Source organism: Anguilla rostrata, chromosome 10 (genome assembly GCF_018555375.3).
Source record: "Anguilla rostrata isolate EN2019 chromosome 10, ASM1855537v3, whole genome shotgun sequence".
Taxonomy (NCBI): Eukaryota; Metazoa; Chordata; class Actinopteri; order Anguilliformes; family Anguillidae; genus Anguilla; species Anguilla rostrata.
In genome coordinates this window covers 2178112-2191182 of record NC_057942.1, presented here as the reverse complement: position 1 = coordinate 2191182, position 13071 = coordinate 2178112, and the positions used below count along the sequence as shown (strand labels likewise).

Sequence of the window (13071 nt, the reverse complement as noted above, 5' to 3'; positions counted from 1 at the left end):
GGTACAAATTTTATTAACGAAGCTAGCTACAGTGCAGCAAATACTGGGTGGTTTAAATATAAAAAAAACTCAAATATGAAGATGTAAAAAAAAAAAAAAAACCTATTTGTCATGAAAATATTATAATCAGGTTTTTTTCCCCTGCCTTTTCACCTTAGACAGAAGCTCCCTGTTGAAGGTCAATGCCCTGATCTCCATGGTATTCATAAAGCTTCTCACTTTAGCGCTGAACTAGGATCAGTTTTTATCGTGGTCATATCCCAATCTGATCTGTTCTGAGCAAAAAAACGTGAAACCAATCCTGGATCAGCTGCTGTATTCATAAAGCATCTCTGATCAGGAGCCCTCCCCTCCTGTGCATACCTCCCCTGGACAGGGATCAGTTCTGCCTGTCAGCTCACAGTGGACACGGTCACGCAGTAAAGAGGGGAACCCTGAACCTGGATCAGCTTTATGAATACACCTCAGCTTTCCCACCCAAACCCCCCCACCCCACCCCCCATTTCTGTCTACACTGTGACCCGCTTTCTATCAGCCAGGAGGGGGACCCCAAAACTGTACATACACCCCACATGTGCATTTCAGGGCTCGTGCATCAGCTGTTTGTGGGGTACACAGGAGCCTGAAGTGAACAGAAAGCGGTAAAGGTTTATATTGTACATGCGTACTCCCTTGTTTTGTATTGTACTGCAGTGCAGTGTACTGTGACGTGTGCCGTGTTTCGAGTATATCGTGCTGTGTGAAACAGGAAGTGGAAATGACAGCGTTCGTCCCTCAGTCCCTTCCTGGTTCTCATCCTCTCAGATCTACGGTCTCATCCGTGGCTCTTAAAAAGCGACTGGTCCTTCGGTAAAAGAGGAGTGTGATGTTCCTCTCTCTCTCTCTCTCCCTCTCTTTCTCTGCGCTGTCTCTCTCTCTCTCTCTTTCTTTCTGTGACTCCCTGTCCTTCCTGCTCTCTTGTAGGCAAGGCCTCCTCCCTCAGTTACCAATGAAAACCCTGAATAACACACAGCACACACATACACGTGAGTGCACGTCCACACACACACACACAACTCCCTAATGGAGTACTACTGAAGCAGCCCAAAAACACACGCCATTCACACACTCATCTCCCGTTACAAACGCCATCTGCAGCTCAGCCAGGCAGTGAGAGACCGAGCGAGACCAAACCACGGCCTACACCTGGAGCGAGGCCGTTAACCAATGACCTAATACACACAGCACACACATACACGTGAGTGCACGTACACACACACACACACACACACACAACTCCCTAATGGAGTACTACTGAAGCAGCCCAAAAACACACGCCATTTTCGCTACACTCATCTCTGTTACAGCGCCATCTGCAGCTCAGGCCAGGTAGTGCAGAGACCGAGATGGGAGACCAAACTCCTGGGCCTACCTGGGAGCAGAAGGCTCTTGGGTTGAACTCCTTGGCGTTTGGGTTGAGGGTTGATTTTCGGACTTGCCTAGAACACAGACACACAGGAAGGGCAAGCTTTGAACGGTGGATTTCAGTTCTTCCCCCTAAATCCCCCAATGTTTGGAATGACAAACATGCTCCTCAGTGCTGCAGTTCACACGCCAATTGGGACTACAGAGACTTTACTGAGTCGGAGGAAGATACTTCACATGCAGCTCAACAGAAGAACTGACCCCCTGCCTCCCCTACAGCACAGTCACTCAGGCCACATGACAACCCCACCCGCCACATCACTCGGAAACAAACCCCCACTTCATCACCTCCCATGCCCACACTCACTCGGGGAACAAACCCCCCCCTCCATCCCTCCCACCTGCCGACACAGAGAGCAAACCCCCCCCCCCCACCCCGCTCCGCACACTCACTCAGGCACCGGGTCTTTCTTCTCCTCTCTCTCGTCTTTTCCCTCCATTTTGAGGCTGGCGCCGGGACTGGACGTTTGGACCCCCTGTGAGGTCACGTCGGGCCCCCGCTTCTGCTCAGGGGCGGGGCAGAGTCCGGAGGAGGAGGAGGAGGACGGGGAGGAGGAAGAGGAGGGGCTGCCGGGCTTGCTGCTGCCGCTGCTGGCGGGCACGCCCACGGCGGCGGGGAGGTGGGCGGGGTCCTCGCCGGCGCCCGACTCCTGGCCCGCCTTCCCCGCAGGCTCCGCCCCCTTGCCCAGCGCCAGCTCCTTGGGCTTGTCGCCGGCGTCCCGCGGCGGTTTGGTCATCATTTGGTCAAACGCCGCGTCCGCGGTGGAGCTCGGCTGCAACTGAGCAGGGAAAGAGCGGCCATCTTTAACCGCTCGCGCTCAGCAGAACCCCCCACCCGCACCCTCACGCGCACCCGCACCCTCACGCGCACTCGCACCCTCACCCGCACCCTCACGCGCACAGGGACAGGGGTGCGTGTACTCACCCTAAAGTCCACGCTGAACTTCTTCAGATTGTCGATCTGTTTTCTGTGATCTGGAGCCATAGCCGGAGGGCCTGGGGGGGGAGGAGGAAAAACATCAATCGATCACTTTTGTCTTTCACACACAGCCTTCGGGCAGCATGTTTTGCGACGGACATTTTCCAGAGGGCATAAGAAGCTTGAAAAAAACCCCCCAAAGAAACCCACACAGCTCTTTTCCAGGGCCTAACATGACCCTAACATGCTGTCTGAGACCCCTGCCCTCGGCACTAATCTGCAAACGTTCCTAATTCCTGCCCCCTACAGGCGAGCAGCGGTAGCGCGGGTTTCGGGGCTCACCCTTGCCGATGGGCCGGCTGACGTTGGGGGACGCCTCGCTGGGTTTGGCACAGTCCTTGCCGGCGGCGGGCGAGTTCTGCCTCGCCTCCTGGACTCTAGACTCTTTCGCTGTCGGAAAACAAAATGGCGACGCGGTGAGCGGACACCAGCGCACCCCTCAACACCCGCCGCGCACAGCGGCCGAAAAACTACCACCGGGACAGGTCATCAGGCCTACGAAAGGCTAGCAAGCAAAGAGCGCCCAAATCTAAGATTTAACCTCCTGAGCTAGCGAATATGCTGCATTCGCTAACCAGCTAGCTAGCTGGGTAACCAGTGGTTTCCTTAATGGGAACCAACTGCAGCTTAAAATCAACAATCAGGCCAAGAATTATTTCACCCAGTATGACTGAGATAGTAACAGCTGAGGGGTGGAGCCTATCTTGAGCGAATGGGCGGAGCTTATCTGGAACAGAGGGTCGGAGCTTATCTGGAGTGAAGGGGCGGAGCTTATCTTGAGCGGAGGGGCGGAGCTTACCTTCGGCTGAGGGAGTCACGGCCCGGTTGGAAGCAGGGCTGGCGGCGGTCGGCGACACGGCGGAGGTGGGCGTGGTCACAGGGTCGATGGGGGCGGTGCCAGCCTGGGGGGAGGGCATAGAGGCGGGCCCGCTGGGGGCGCTGCCCAGGCTGTTCTGCCTGGGGGAGCGGGGTCTGTGTGCTGTGGGACACAACCCGCAGGCTCGAACCCGGGACTCTAAGACCCACACACACACGCATACAAGCACTGCTAATGGGCGGGGCCTGGACCGAGATCATGTGACCGCAAACCAGTGATTCCAAAAACTGTCCAAGGCCACAATTCACTTCACAAATAAATACACTTACGCAGCATAATTAATTTAGCAGGCATTCGTTATGTTACGCACGATACGTTTCCGTTTGAGCACAGTTGCCATGGTTTCACCCGGCTGAGGCGATGGGCGGAGCTTACCTCCACTGACCACGGAAGACCAGGTGCCGCCGGAGGGGCTGCTCCGAGCGGGCGGGGTGGTGGACACGTCTCCCGGGGCATTGTGGGAAATGAAGTCCACCCCCGGGGGGGCGCCCCCGCGGCCACTGGGCACACGGTGTGTCCGGGGGGTCCGCTGCGTCTTTGGTGACATCCTGGGGGGACCTGGGGGGGGGGAGAAACACAAAGCAAAAATCTATAATTACGAAGGCATAAAGTTTACTGGCCGAGACTGTCACTCTAGTGATCCAATCAGGGCCTCCCGTTGGCCCACCTGACCGTGGTTTGTGAGAAATAGTTCTTGTGCACACCAATCACAGACCACACAGGAAAGGTGAGCGGCCCGTGGAAGCTGAAACAAGGATGCGGTCTGCCCCTCATTCAGCACCACAAGGCCAGACGAACAGTGTGTGTGGTTAGCGCTGTATACAGCCAGTGAACAGACACCCACAGCTACAGCAGTGCGCTCTCAGCCCAGTGTGCAGCCACGCCTTCCCACAATCCCATGCTCCTCAGCCAGAGACGGTCCACCCCACCCCCGCTGCTCGGATACGCCCCTTACTTTCCCCTCCTGGCCACGCCCACTGCTTGGACACGCCCCTTACTTCCCCTCCTGGCCACGCCCACTGCTCAGACACAGCCCTTACTTTCCCCTCCTGACCACGCCCCCTGCTCTGACACGCCCTTTACAGGCTCAGCGCTCAACCCCCCCGACTCAGACACCAGGGAAACGTCCTGTCAACCTCACCGTGACAAATGCTGACTGCTGTGTGACCAAGTGGCCGGCTGGCCTCGTGTGATGTCATTTCCTCTGGTGCCAATCCTGCCTCCTCCCTCCTCTCCCTACCACGCTACGAGAGCATCCTTTCATACCAAAGCGAAGCCATATTTGCTCATTTTTCTTCTTCTTTTTCTAAACCCCACTACATTGTTTCCCAGAGATGCAAAGTCAGCCGCCTTGACACACGTTTCCCAGGAAACAGCACATCCACCCCACTGTGAGGTCACGCAGCGCAGGAGGAGCCAGAAAGCAGGCGGGACTTAGCCCTGACACGCCCACACAGACACCAGTGAGAGGGTTAGTGAGCTACCCACTCCAGTGTGAACCCACGCAAGTGACCCGGAGAGAGAGGGAGGGAGCAGAGAGACAGAGAGAGAGAGGGAGGGAGGGAGAGAGAGAGGGGGGAAGACAGAAACTGAGAGAAAAAGTGAAAGAGAGAGAGCGAGAAAGAGATAGATAAAGGAACAGAAAGAAAGAGAGGAAAAGTGGTTGCTACTTCAATCACAGGAACACGAGGCAGAAATAGGGTTTAAATCAATACCCCCCCCCCCCCCCGCCCAAATTCAGTCAATTCAACTGGAATTCAATTCAAAGCGATTCAACTTGCAAATTAGAAAATAATTCCCATAATTAAGATTAAAAGGATTCTCCAAGTTTTTTTTCTTTCTTTTTTCTATTTTTTCTACAGACTAAGTTAATCTCCTGAATTGACAGCATCAGGGGGAGAAAATTGGGGAAATGACCCCCACATTCTGACAGGTTAAAAAGACAAGTAAACGAATGAAAAGTTAAAGTCAGAGCACTCGCAGACACAGACACCCCGGCGCCCGCGCGCGGTACCTTCAGTGGACAAGCGTTTAGGCAGAGGAGAGACGGGAGCCGGACAGCCGTGAGGAGAGGGGTGGGACGGGGGCCGCGAGGGCCTGGAGGGGGGGCGGGAGGGCGGCCGGGTGGGGGTGGAGGCCCGGGGCGGGAGGGAGGCGGGGCCTGACTGGAAGCGGGAAGGTGGGCGGGAGGAAGGAGATGGGCAAGGCGATGGCCAGGGGGCACCTGACGAGGACAAATGAGAATGAAGGAAACTATAAAAAAAACAAAAAAAAAACAAACAAAAAGAACCGCTGAAATGGAGAGGAGGGGAGAAGGGGGCGGGGAATGGGGCGGGAAAGGAACCAATGAGGAGGAGAGGAAAAAACAGGGAGGAGAGATGAGAAAAGACAACTTACTAAGATATGGAAGAAATAATTAGAAAAAATGCGAAATGGTGTGTAACGGCCCTTGAGTGCTTTTTTTTGGGGGGGGGATCAGAGATTATACCACGGGTTGATCATACGAGAAGCACAGAAGTTGGGCAACTCGAGTGCGCAGTAAGCTAAATTCAGTAGAAACATGGCAAAAAACTGTCCCCAAAACAGTTGTGAGTGTGTGACTGTGTGTGTGTGAGAGTGTTTGTGTGAGAGAGAGTGTGTGTGTGTGTGTGTGCGTGCGTGCGAGCAAGATGGCGGCTGGAGCGTAGCTGCAGGTGCAAGCACGCGTGCCTTTGCACTAAACATCCAGCCATCTAACTCCACACTATCACCCGTCGTAACTGCCGTCGTTAATGTAGTCAGCTGCAAAATGATGTTCTGGAAACTTGTTTTAAATGAAGGACATCAGACAGCAACTGAATATATATTTGGGCCCTTATGATGTATTTTATAAATGTGGACCTAAATAAAGAATTAAAATGTGCTTGTGTGTGCGAGCGTATGGGTGGGTGTGTGGGGGTGCAAGCAGGGGTGTGTGTGTGTGTGTGTGTGTGTGTGTGTGTGTGTGTGAGCAGTGGTGTGTGAAGCGTAAGCACAGACAGACAGAAAGGGAGAGACAGAGGAGGACGGAATCCTCAAAGCACCAATCAGACGCTCCCAGCAGCCCTCTGTTCGTTCTGAAACAGCCCCCAGTCAGAGAGGACGTTTTTAAGACTGAAAAGCAAAGCAGCGAAAGTGTGAAAAGTACAAACATTTAAAGCTTAAAAGTGGCTTTGGAGAAAACCTGCATTTCATTGGGCAGGGGTTCAAACCCATCTCATTGGGCAGGGAGATTTCTGTGGGCAGCATTAATCATTGTGACACCCCACCACATCGGACAATTCTCATTGGCTCAGCAATACCGCTAAAGGTCACATTAGCTTGCTGGTCTAGAGGGGGGGGGGGAAAGCAGTGACTACTAGCAGCCTTGCATGGCTGTCCAGGAGAGAGTGATGGAGGAGGTACGTGGGCCATCTACAGTGGCTTGGCTGTCCAGGAGAGAGTGATGGAGGAGGTAGGTGGGCCATGTACTGTGGCATGGCTGCTCAGGAGAGAGTGATGGAGGAGGTAGGTGGGCCATCACAGGGCCCAGCTCCAGGAAGAGCATGGAGGAGGAGGGGCCAGCACGGGCAGCTGTCCAGGAGAGAGTGGACCGAGCACCAGGACCGAGCACCAGGGCCCAGCACCAGGGCCCAGCACCAGGGCCCAGCACCAGGGCCCAGCACCAGGGCCCAGCACCAGGGCCCAGCACCAGGGCCCAGCACCAGGGCCCAGCACCAGGGCCCAGCACCAGGGCCCAGCACCAGGGCCCAGCACCAGGGCCCAGCACCAGGGCCCAGCACCAGGGCCCAGCACCAGGGCTGAGGCCTGGGCAGTGTGCTGACACTGAACACCTTAAATACGACACTAAAGCGCAAGATTAAAAGGCGCTACACGAGCGTAAAGATAATAGTAATAATAATAATAATAATTATTATTATTATTATTTCTGCTCGGGGTGCTGTGCGATTGTAAAGGTTATTATTATTATTATTTCTCCTCAGGGTGCTGCGCGTTTGTAAAAGTCCAGTAGGCCCCCTGCCGGAGCTCGGGGGCAGACAGGCGGGTCCTGCCGGAGCTCGGGGGCAGACAGGCGGGTCCTGCAGGAGCTCGGGGACAGACAGGCGGGTCTGGCGGGCGCTCACCTCCGTTGACGACGCGCTGGTCAGCTCCGGAGCTGGGGCTGTAGTCGTGCGGCGCGGCGCGGGGAGGGGGGGGCCCGGACGGGGTGGGGGGGCCGGAGCTGCCCTGTGCCAGCCTGGGAGAGTTCTGTCTGCCGGCGCCCCACGACATCCCCTCCCTGTTCCTCTGGCCCGGAGGAATGTACTTGTTTTCTCTGCTGCAGGAAGAAAGGGCGGCCATTTTACTGACTCTGCGCCGAAGAGACCAATCACATCCCCGCCTATAAAACTGCCACTCACGCCTGCTACACACGACGCTAACGCTAACCGCAACCCTAACGCTGCGCTGAACAGACCAATCACATCCCCGTCTATAAACCTGATACAGACAGGGTTTAACTGACACTAGAGGATGATGGGATAGGGAGAGGGTTTAACTGACACTAGAGGATGATGGGATAGGGAGAGGGTTTAACTGACACTAGAGGATGATGGGATAGGGAGAGGGTTTAACTGACACTAGAGGATGATGGGATAGGGACAGGGTTTAACTGACACTAGAGGATGATGGGATAGGGACAGGTGAGGCTGATCTGGTCTCGGCGCTCCGGCGCTCACCTGCTGTTGATGGCGTGAGGCTCGCGGTCGCCGCGGACGACGGCGGTGTACTTCTCCTCCTCGGAGCGGTCGTCGTTCTCCAGCGCCACGCGCGCCCTGTAGGTGGCGCTGGACTCGATCTCCTCGGCCAGCTGGGCCGCCCGCGCCTCCCTCTTCAGGAACTCCTCAGAGTTATCGCGCTCCAGAGGAACCCTGGGATACGCGCGCGCGCACGCACACAAACATGCACACGCACACACACACACAGGCGCGCACGCACACGCGCAAAAACACACACACACGTGCACACAAACACATACACAAATTGTGTGTTAAAAAAAAAAACAAACAAATAAATCCCTACAGGCCGCACACAGTGCTACAGGAGAGCCAGTGACTATAAAACACCCTACAGGTTCGGGGAGAGACTACACACGTGTACGAGGCGTGTGCGTGTGCTCTGTACATGTATGAGGCGTGTGCTCTGTACGTGTACGAGGCGTGTGCGTGTACTCACGTGTACGAGGCGTGTGCTCTGTACGTGTACGAGGCGTGTGCGTGTACTCACGTGTACGAGGCCAGGCTGCTGTCGTAGGTTGACTTCACCCCGTAGTTCTCCTCGTTGAACTTGAACATATCGTTGGGATCCCAGCCGTTCGACTAAAGGAGGCAGACCACAGCAGAAAGAGGAAATCTTTAAAAGATGACCGCCAAATATAGATTTTTATTTTTAAAATAAAAATCACCCACAATTAAAATTACCCACACTGCATAGCGGTTGTATTAAACAGGGGGACCCATCCCAGTGTGGCGGTATTAAACAGGGGGACCCACCCCACTGCGGCGGTATTAAACGGGGGACCCAGCACAGTGCGGCGGTATTAAACGGGGGACCCACCACAGTGCGGCGGTATTAAACGGGGGACCCACCACAGTGCGGCGGTATTAAACGGGGGACCCAGCACAGTGCGGCGGTATTAAACGGGGGACCCAGCACAGTGCGGCGGTATTAAACGGGGGACCCACCACAGTGCGGCGGTATTAAACGGGGGACCCACCACAGTGCGGCGGTATTAAACGGGGGACCCACCACAGTGCGGCGGTATTAAACGGGGGACCCACCACAGTGCGGCGATATTAAACGGGGGACCCAGCACAGTGCGGCGGTATTAAACGGGGGACCCAGCACAGTGTGGCGGTATTAAACGGGGGACCCACCACAGTGCGGTGGTATTAAACGGGGGACCCACCACAGTGCGGCGGTATTAAACGGGGGACCCACCACAGTGTGGCGGTATCAAACGGGGCACCCACCACAGTGTGGCGGTATCAAACGGGGCACCCACCACAGTGTGGCGGTATTAAACGGGGGACCCACCACAGTGTGGCGGTATTAAACGGGGGACCCACCACAGTGCGGCGGTATTAAACGGGGACCCACCACAGTGTGGCGGTATTAAACGGGGGACCCCACCACACTGCGGCGGTATTAAACGGGGGACCCACCACAGTGTGGCGGTATTAAACGGGGGACCCACCACAGTGCGGCGGTATTAAACGGGGGACCCACCCCAGTGCGGCGGTATTAAACGGGGGACCCACCACGTCCGTGTCCAGCGACTCCAGGCTGTCGGAGCCGTGCTGCTCTCCCCCGTCCCACGGCTCCAGGTCCTTCTCCTTGTGCTCGCCGTTAATGCGCGCGCTCACACTGACCGCAGAGTCCGTGAAGTTATCTGCGCCGCGCACACACACACACGCACACGCAAACACACACACGCACGCATGCACGCACACGCACACACACACGCGCACGCACAAACACGTATGCACACACGCACACGCAAACACACACACACACACACACACGCACGCACGCACGCGCACAACATATGGGGAGGGGGAGAGACAGAATCACATGACAGACGGGACCTTGATTTGTGGCGTCTGAACTGAGGAAGAGAATCAAAGTGCAACCTACAAAAGATTTACAGCTGAACAAGGGTTTGTATATTTATACACTGAATATTTCTAATGTATTTCTTAAGAGAGTCACTGACGTGTAGGACAGCAGAGATGTACAGTGTCTAATCTGCACGTATAAAATGGGCCCTGAATGGGGTTGGGGGGGTCATGTGGAAGGAGGGGGGGGGGGCCTGGCCTGGATCTAGCTGGGGAGGTGGGAAACAAGCTTTTTCTTTCCGCTATTCCCTGTTCGCCCCCCGTTTAGAACGACCTTTGTGTTTTTCTCAGCGCTCACCTCCGCCATCGGTGGGGCGCGCAGACACGGGTCCGAGGACCGTCCAGGCCCAACAGCGCCCCAAGTTCTCTCTCTCTCTCTGACCTTACACGACTCCAAACATATTTTTACCCAGCACCCTTCCTGCACCAACCGGCACATCTGTCGGTGGCTATCGATTACCAGCGCGCTGAGGAAAGGGTGGACGGACACAGACGATCGATACGAGCGAGCGCCTCACCTCCGAGGGAGACCATTTTAAATCTGCACCGCATAAACGACTTCAAACTCAAGTCCCCCCCGCTCAGACGATCAGCCCAGGATCAGGAGCGCTCCGCCCAGAACGTTAAGCTGTTCCAGGACCACTGCTCCAGAGGGGCGTCAAACACCACAAACTGCATCAGTTTGCACAAGTTTTTTTTTTCTGGAGTGCACTGGTGGTCAGGGAACACAACGGGGACTCTTTGAGCCTTTGTGACAAAACTGCTGGATATGAAAAGGTTAAAACGCGGCTCAGCATTAGGGAAACGTTTAGTACTCCGCTGTCTCCCTTAGTGCTGCGCCTTGATAATAAGTAGCCGAGTAAAAGTTAAACACTATTCAGCAGCCCCAGCGCATTTCTGACTGCAGCCCCAGCGCATTTCTGACTGCAGCCCCAGCGCATTTCTGACTGCAGCCCCAGCGCATTTCTGACTGCAGGCTGACTGCAGCCCCAGCGCATTTCTGACTGCAGCCCCAGCGCATTTCTGACTGCAGGCTGACTGCAGCCCCAGCGCATTTCTGACTGCAGGCTGACTGCAGCCCCAGCGCATTTCTGACTGCAGCCCCAGCGCATTTCTGACTGACGCAGGCGCTTGACTGCAGCCCCAGCGTATTTCTGACTGCAGGCTGACTGCAGCCCCAGCGCATTTCTGACTGCAGGCTGACTGCAGCCCCAGTGCATTTCTGACTGCAGGCTGACAGCAGGCCCAGCGCATTTCTGACTGCAGCCCTGTGTCCCTGTGTGAAACGTTTTACTATGATCTAATCTGCAAGTGAACCGGGGTTGGTGTGTACAGCCAATTAGCTCATTTAGCCAGGGTAACCAGAGGAAACGAAGACCTGTGTAACACACTGGCCCCCCCCAGGACTGGAGCCGCCCACCTCCGGAGTAATCATTCAGGCCGGGGCGAGGGGGGGGGGGGGGGCCTGTTTGAACACCGTGTGTATCAGATGTTAAAAAGCATGCTTGCCGCATTACAAGCTTCAACTTCAGCCAAAATGATGTTAACAGCACCCGCGGCCTGAAGGCAGGGGCATGGTGCGTTCGGTTAAGTGAACAGTGGCAATGTCGCAGTAACTCACACATCAATGCTTCAGGAATCCCGGGCCTTGCGTGATCAGAGCACACACAGACTCGCTCATTTGCATGCGAGACTATGGCGATTTGAATACCCAGAATGCACTCTGGCATGCAGAATTGAGGTGACTTTCACAGCTAGTTTCCTGGCAGTTCACCTGCATGCAGTTATTCCATTTTCTCTGCATTCGCACCGCGGAAGTTAAATAATGCAGAAAATTACGCTAAATTGCAAAAAAGTGTGAATGAAAAAATGTGTGGCTAATGTTTTAGGCCAGAATGGAACTCCAGTCCCGGAGGGCCGCAGTGTCTGCAGGTTTAACTCCGGTCCTGGAGGGCCGCAGCGTCTGCAGGTTTAACTCCAGTCCTGGAGGGCCGCAGTGTCTGCAGGTTTAACTCCGGTCCTGGAGGGCCGCAGTGTCTGCAGGTTTTTGGCATTTCCCTTCAAACAGTAGCCAGTTGAGGGCTTGGAAACACTTCAGTTCTCTAATCACCGATTCTAAATTAAGAACTCGGCTGAAAACCTCCAAAATCCAGCAGACACACCGGGCCGTCCCTGTTTTACGGATCCAGCACAGAGGCGTCAGACACAGAGAATCCCAAATTCCCCCCCCCCAAACCCACCTGCCACCACCCAGCCCATTTTCTCCAGCTGGCCCTGATTTTTCCACTGAGCGTATTTACAGGAAGTTTCAGTTTCTCACACACACACACACACACACAGTTGTGGTGGTGTCCATCATTCACAGTAATTCAGTAGTAATTCACACACAGCCATTTTGAAAGAATGCGTTTTGTGAATTTGAGTCTTCTTCACGGAAAAGGGAAAGATCGCTTCACCCCAGACCAGGACATTGTTAAGTCCAAAAGTACAGCGAGGCACTAGATGTGAAAGTCACCAAAACACCATAAAAAGGCTGCTGACCCCCCCCAAAGTGAATCTCCACCATCAGCAGCCATTGGGTAGGGCAGCTTTTCCTGGTCAATGTGTGTACACAAGTGTGTGCGTGCGTGTGTGTGTGCGAGTGTGTGTGCGTGTGCGCCTCTGTGTGTGTGTGTATGTATGCGCGCGCGTGTGTGTGTGTGTGTGCATGCGTGCGTGTGTGTGTCATGGTCAGACGCAAACATTTTGACATTAAGTCTCAGCGGGTGGTGAAGCGGATGATTTTTAAGCGTGCAGTGAACTAGCAGGCGTGTTCCCCCTCCAGCACAACCAATCACATCCTTCGCCTCTAAGCATTATGGGGGTCAAAAGCAACTCAGGCAGGGGGAAGATGTGACAGAAACCAAACAAACCAACCCCCCCACCCCCCCCACCCCCAAAAAGATGAACACAGATCTGAGGGTTGGGTGGGTGGGTGGGGGTACTTCAACAACAACAAATGTGTGTAACGTGCAGAAAACAAACTTGTATTACCTGTTTCTGAAGAAACTACATCGATTACGGAGAGAGGGAGAGAG

The 13071-nt window shown here is 55.0% G+C and overlaps 1 protein-coding gene across 1 annotated transcript in view; it reads right to left on the bottom strand.

Annotated features, from left to right (window-relative positions):
* atxn2 (ataxin 2) overlaps nt 1-13071 on the bottom strand; it is a 30870-nt gene that overhangs the window by 9311 nt on the left and 8488 nt on the right. The window contains exons 6-16 of the mRNA XM_064353417.1: nt 9638-9768; nt 8604-8695; nt 8057-8248; nt 7463-7656; nt 5335-5544; nt 3696-3878; nt 3243-3422; nt 2726-2833; nt 2390-2460; nt 1858-2243; nt 1412-1478 (exon numbers count right to left, since the gene is read on the bottom strand). Coding sequence (XP_064209487.1) covers nt 1412-1478; nt 1858-2243; nt 2390-2460; nt 2726-2833; nt 3243-3422; nt 3696-3878; nt 5335-5544; nt 7463-7656; nt 8057-8248; nt 8604-8695; nt 9638-9768 — 1814 coding nt within the window. The remainder of the gene's footprint in view (nt 1-1411; nt 1479-1857; nt 2244-2389; nt 2461-2725; nt 2834-3242; nt 3423-3695; nt 3879-5334; nt 5545-7462; nt 7657-8056; nt 8249-8603; nt 8696-9637; nt 9769-13071) is intronic.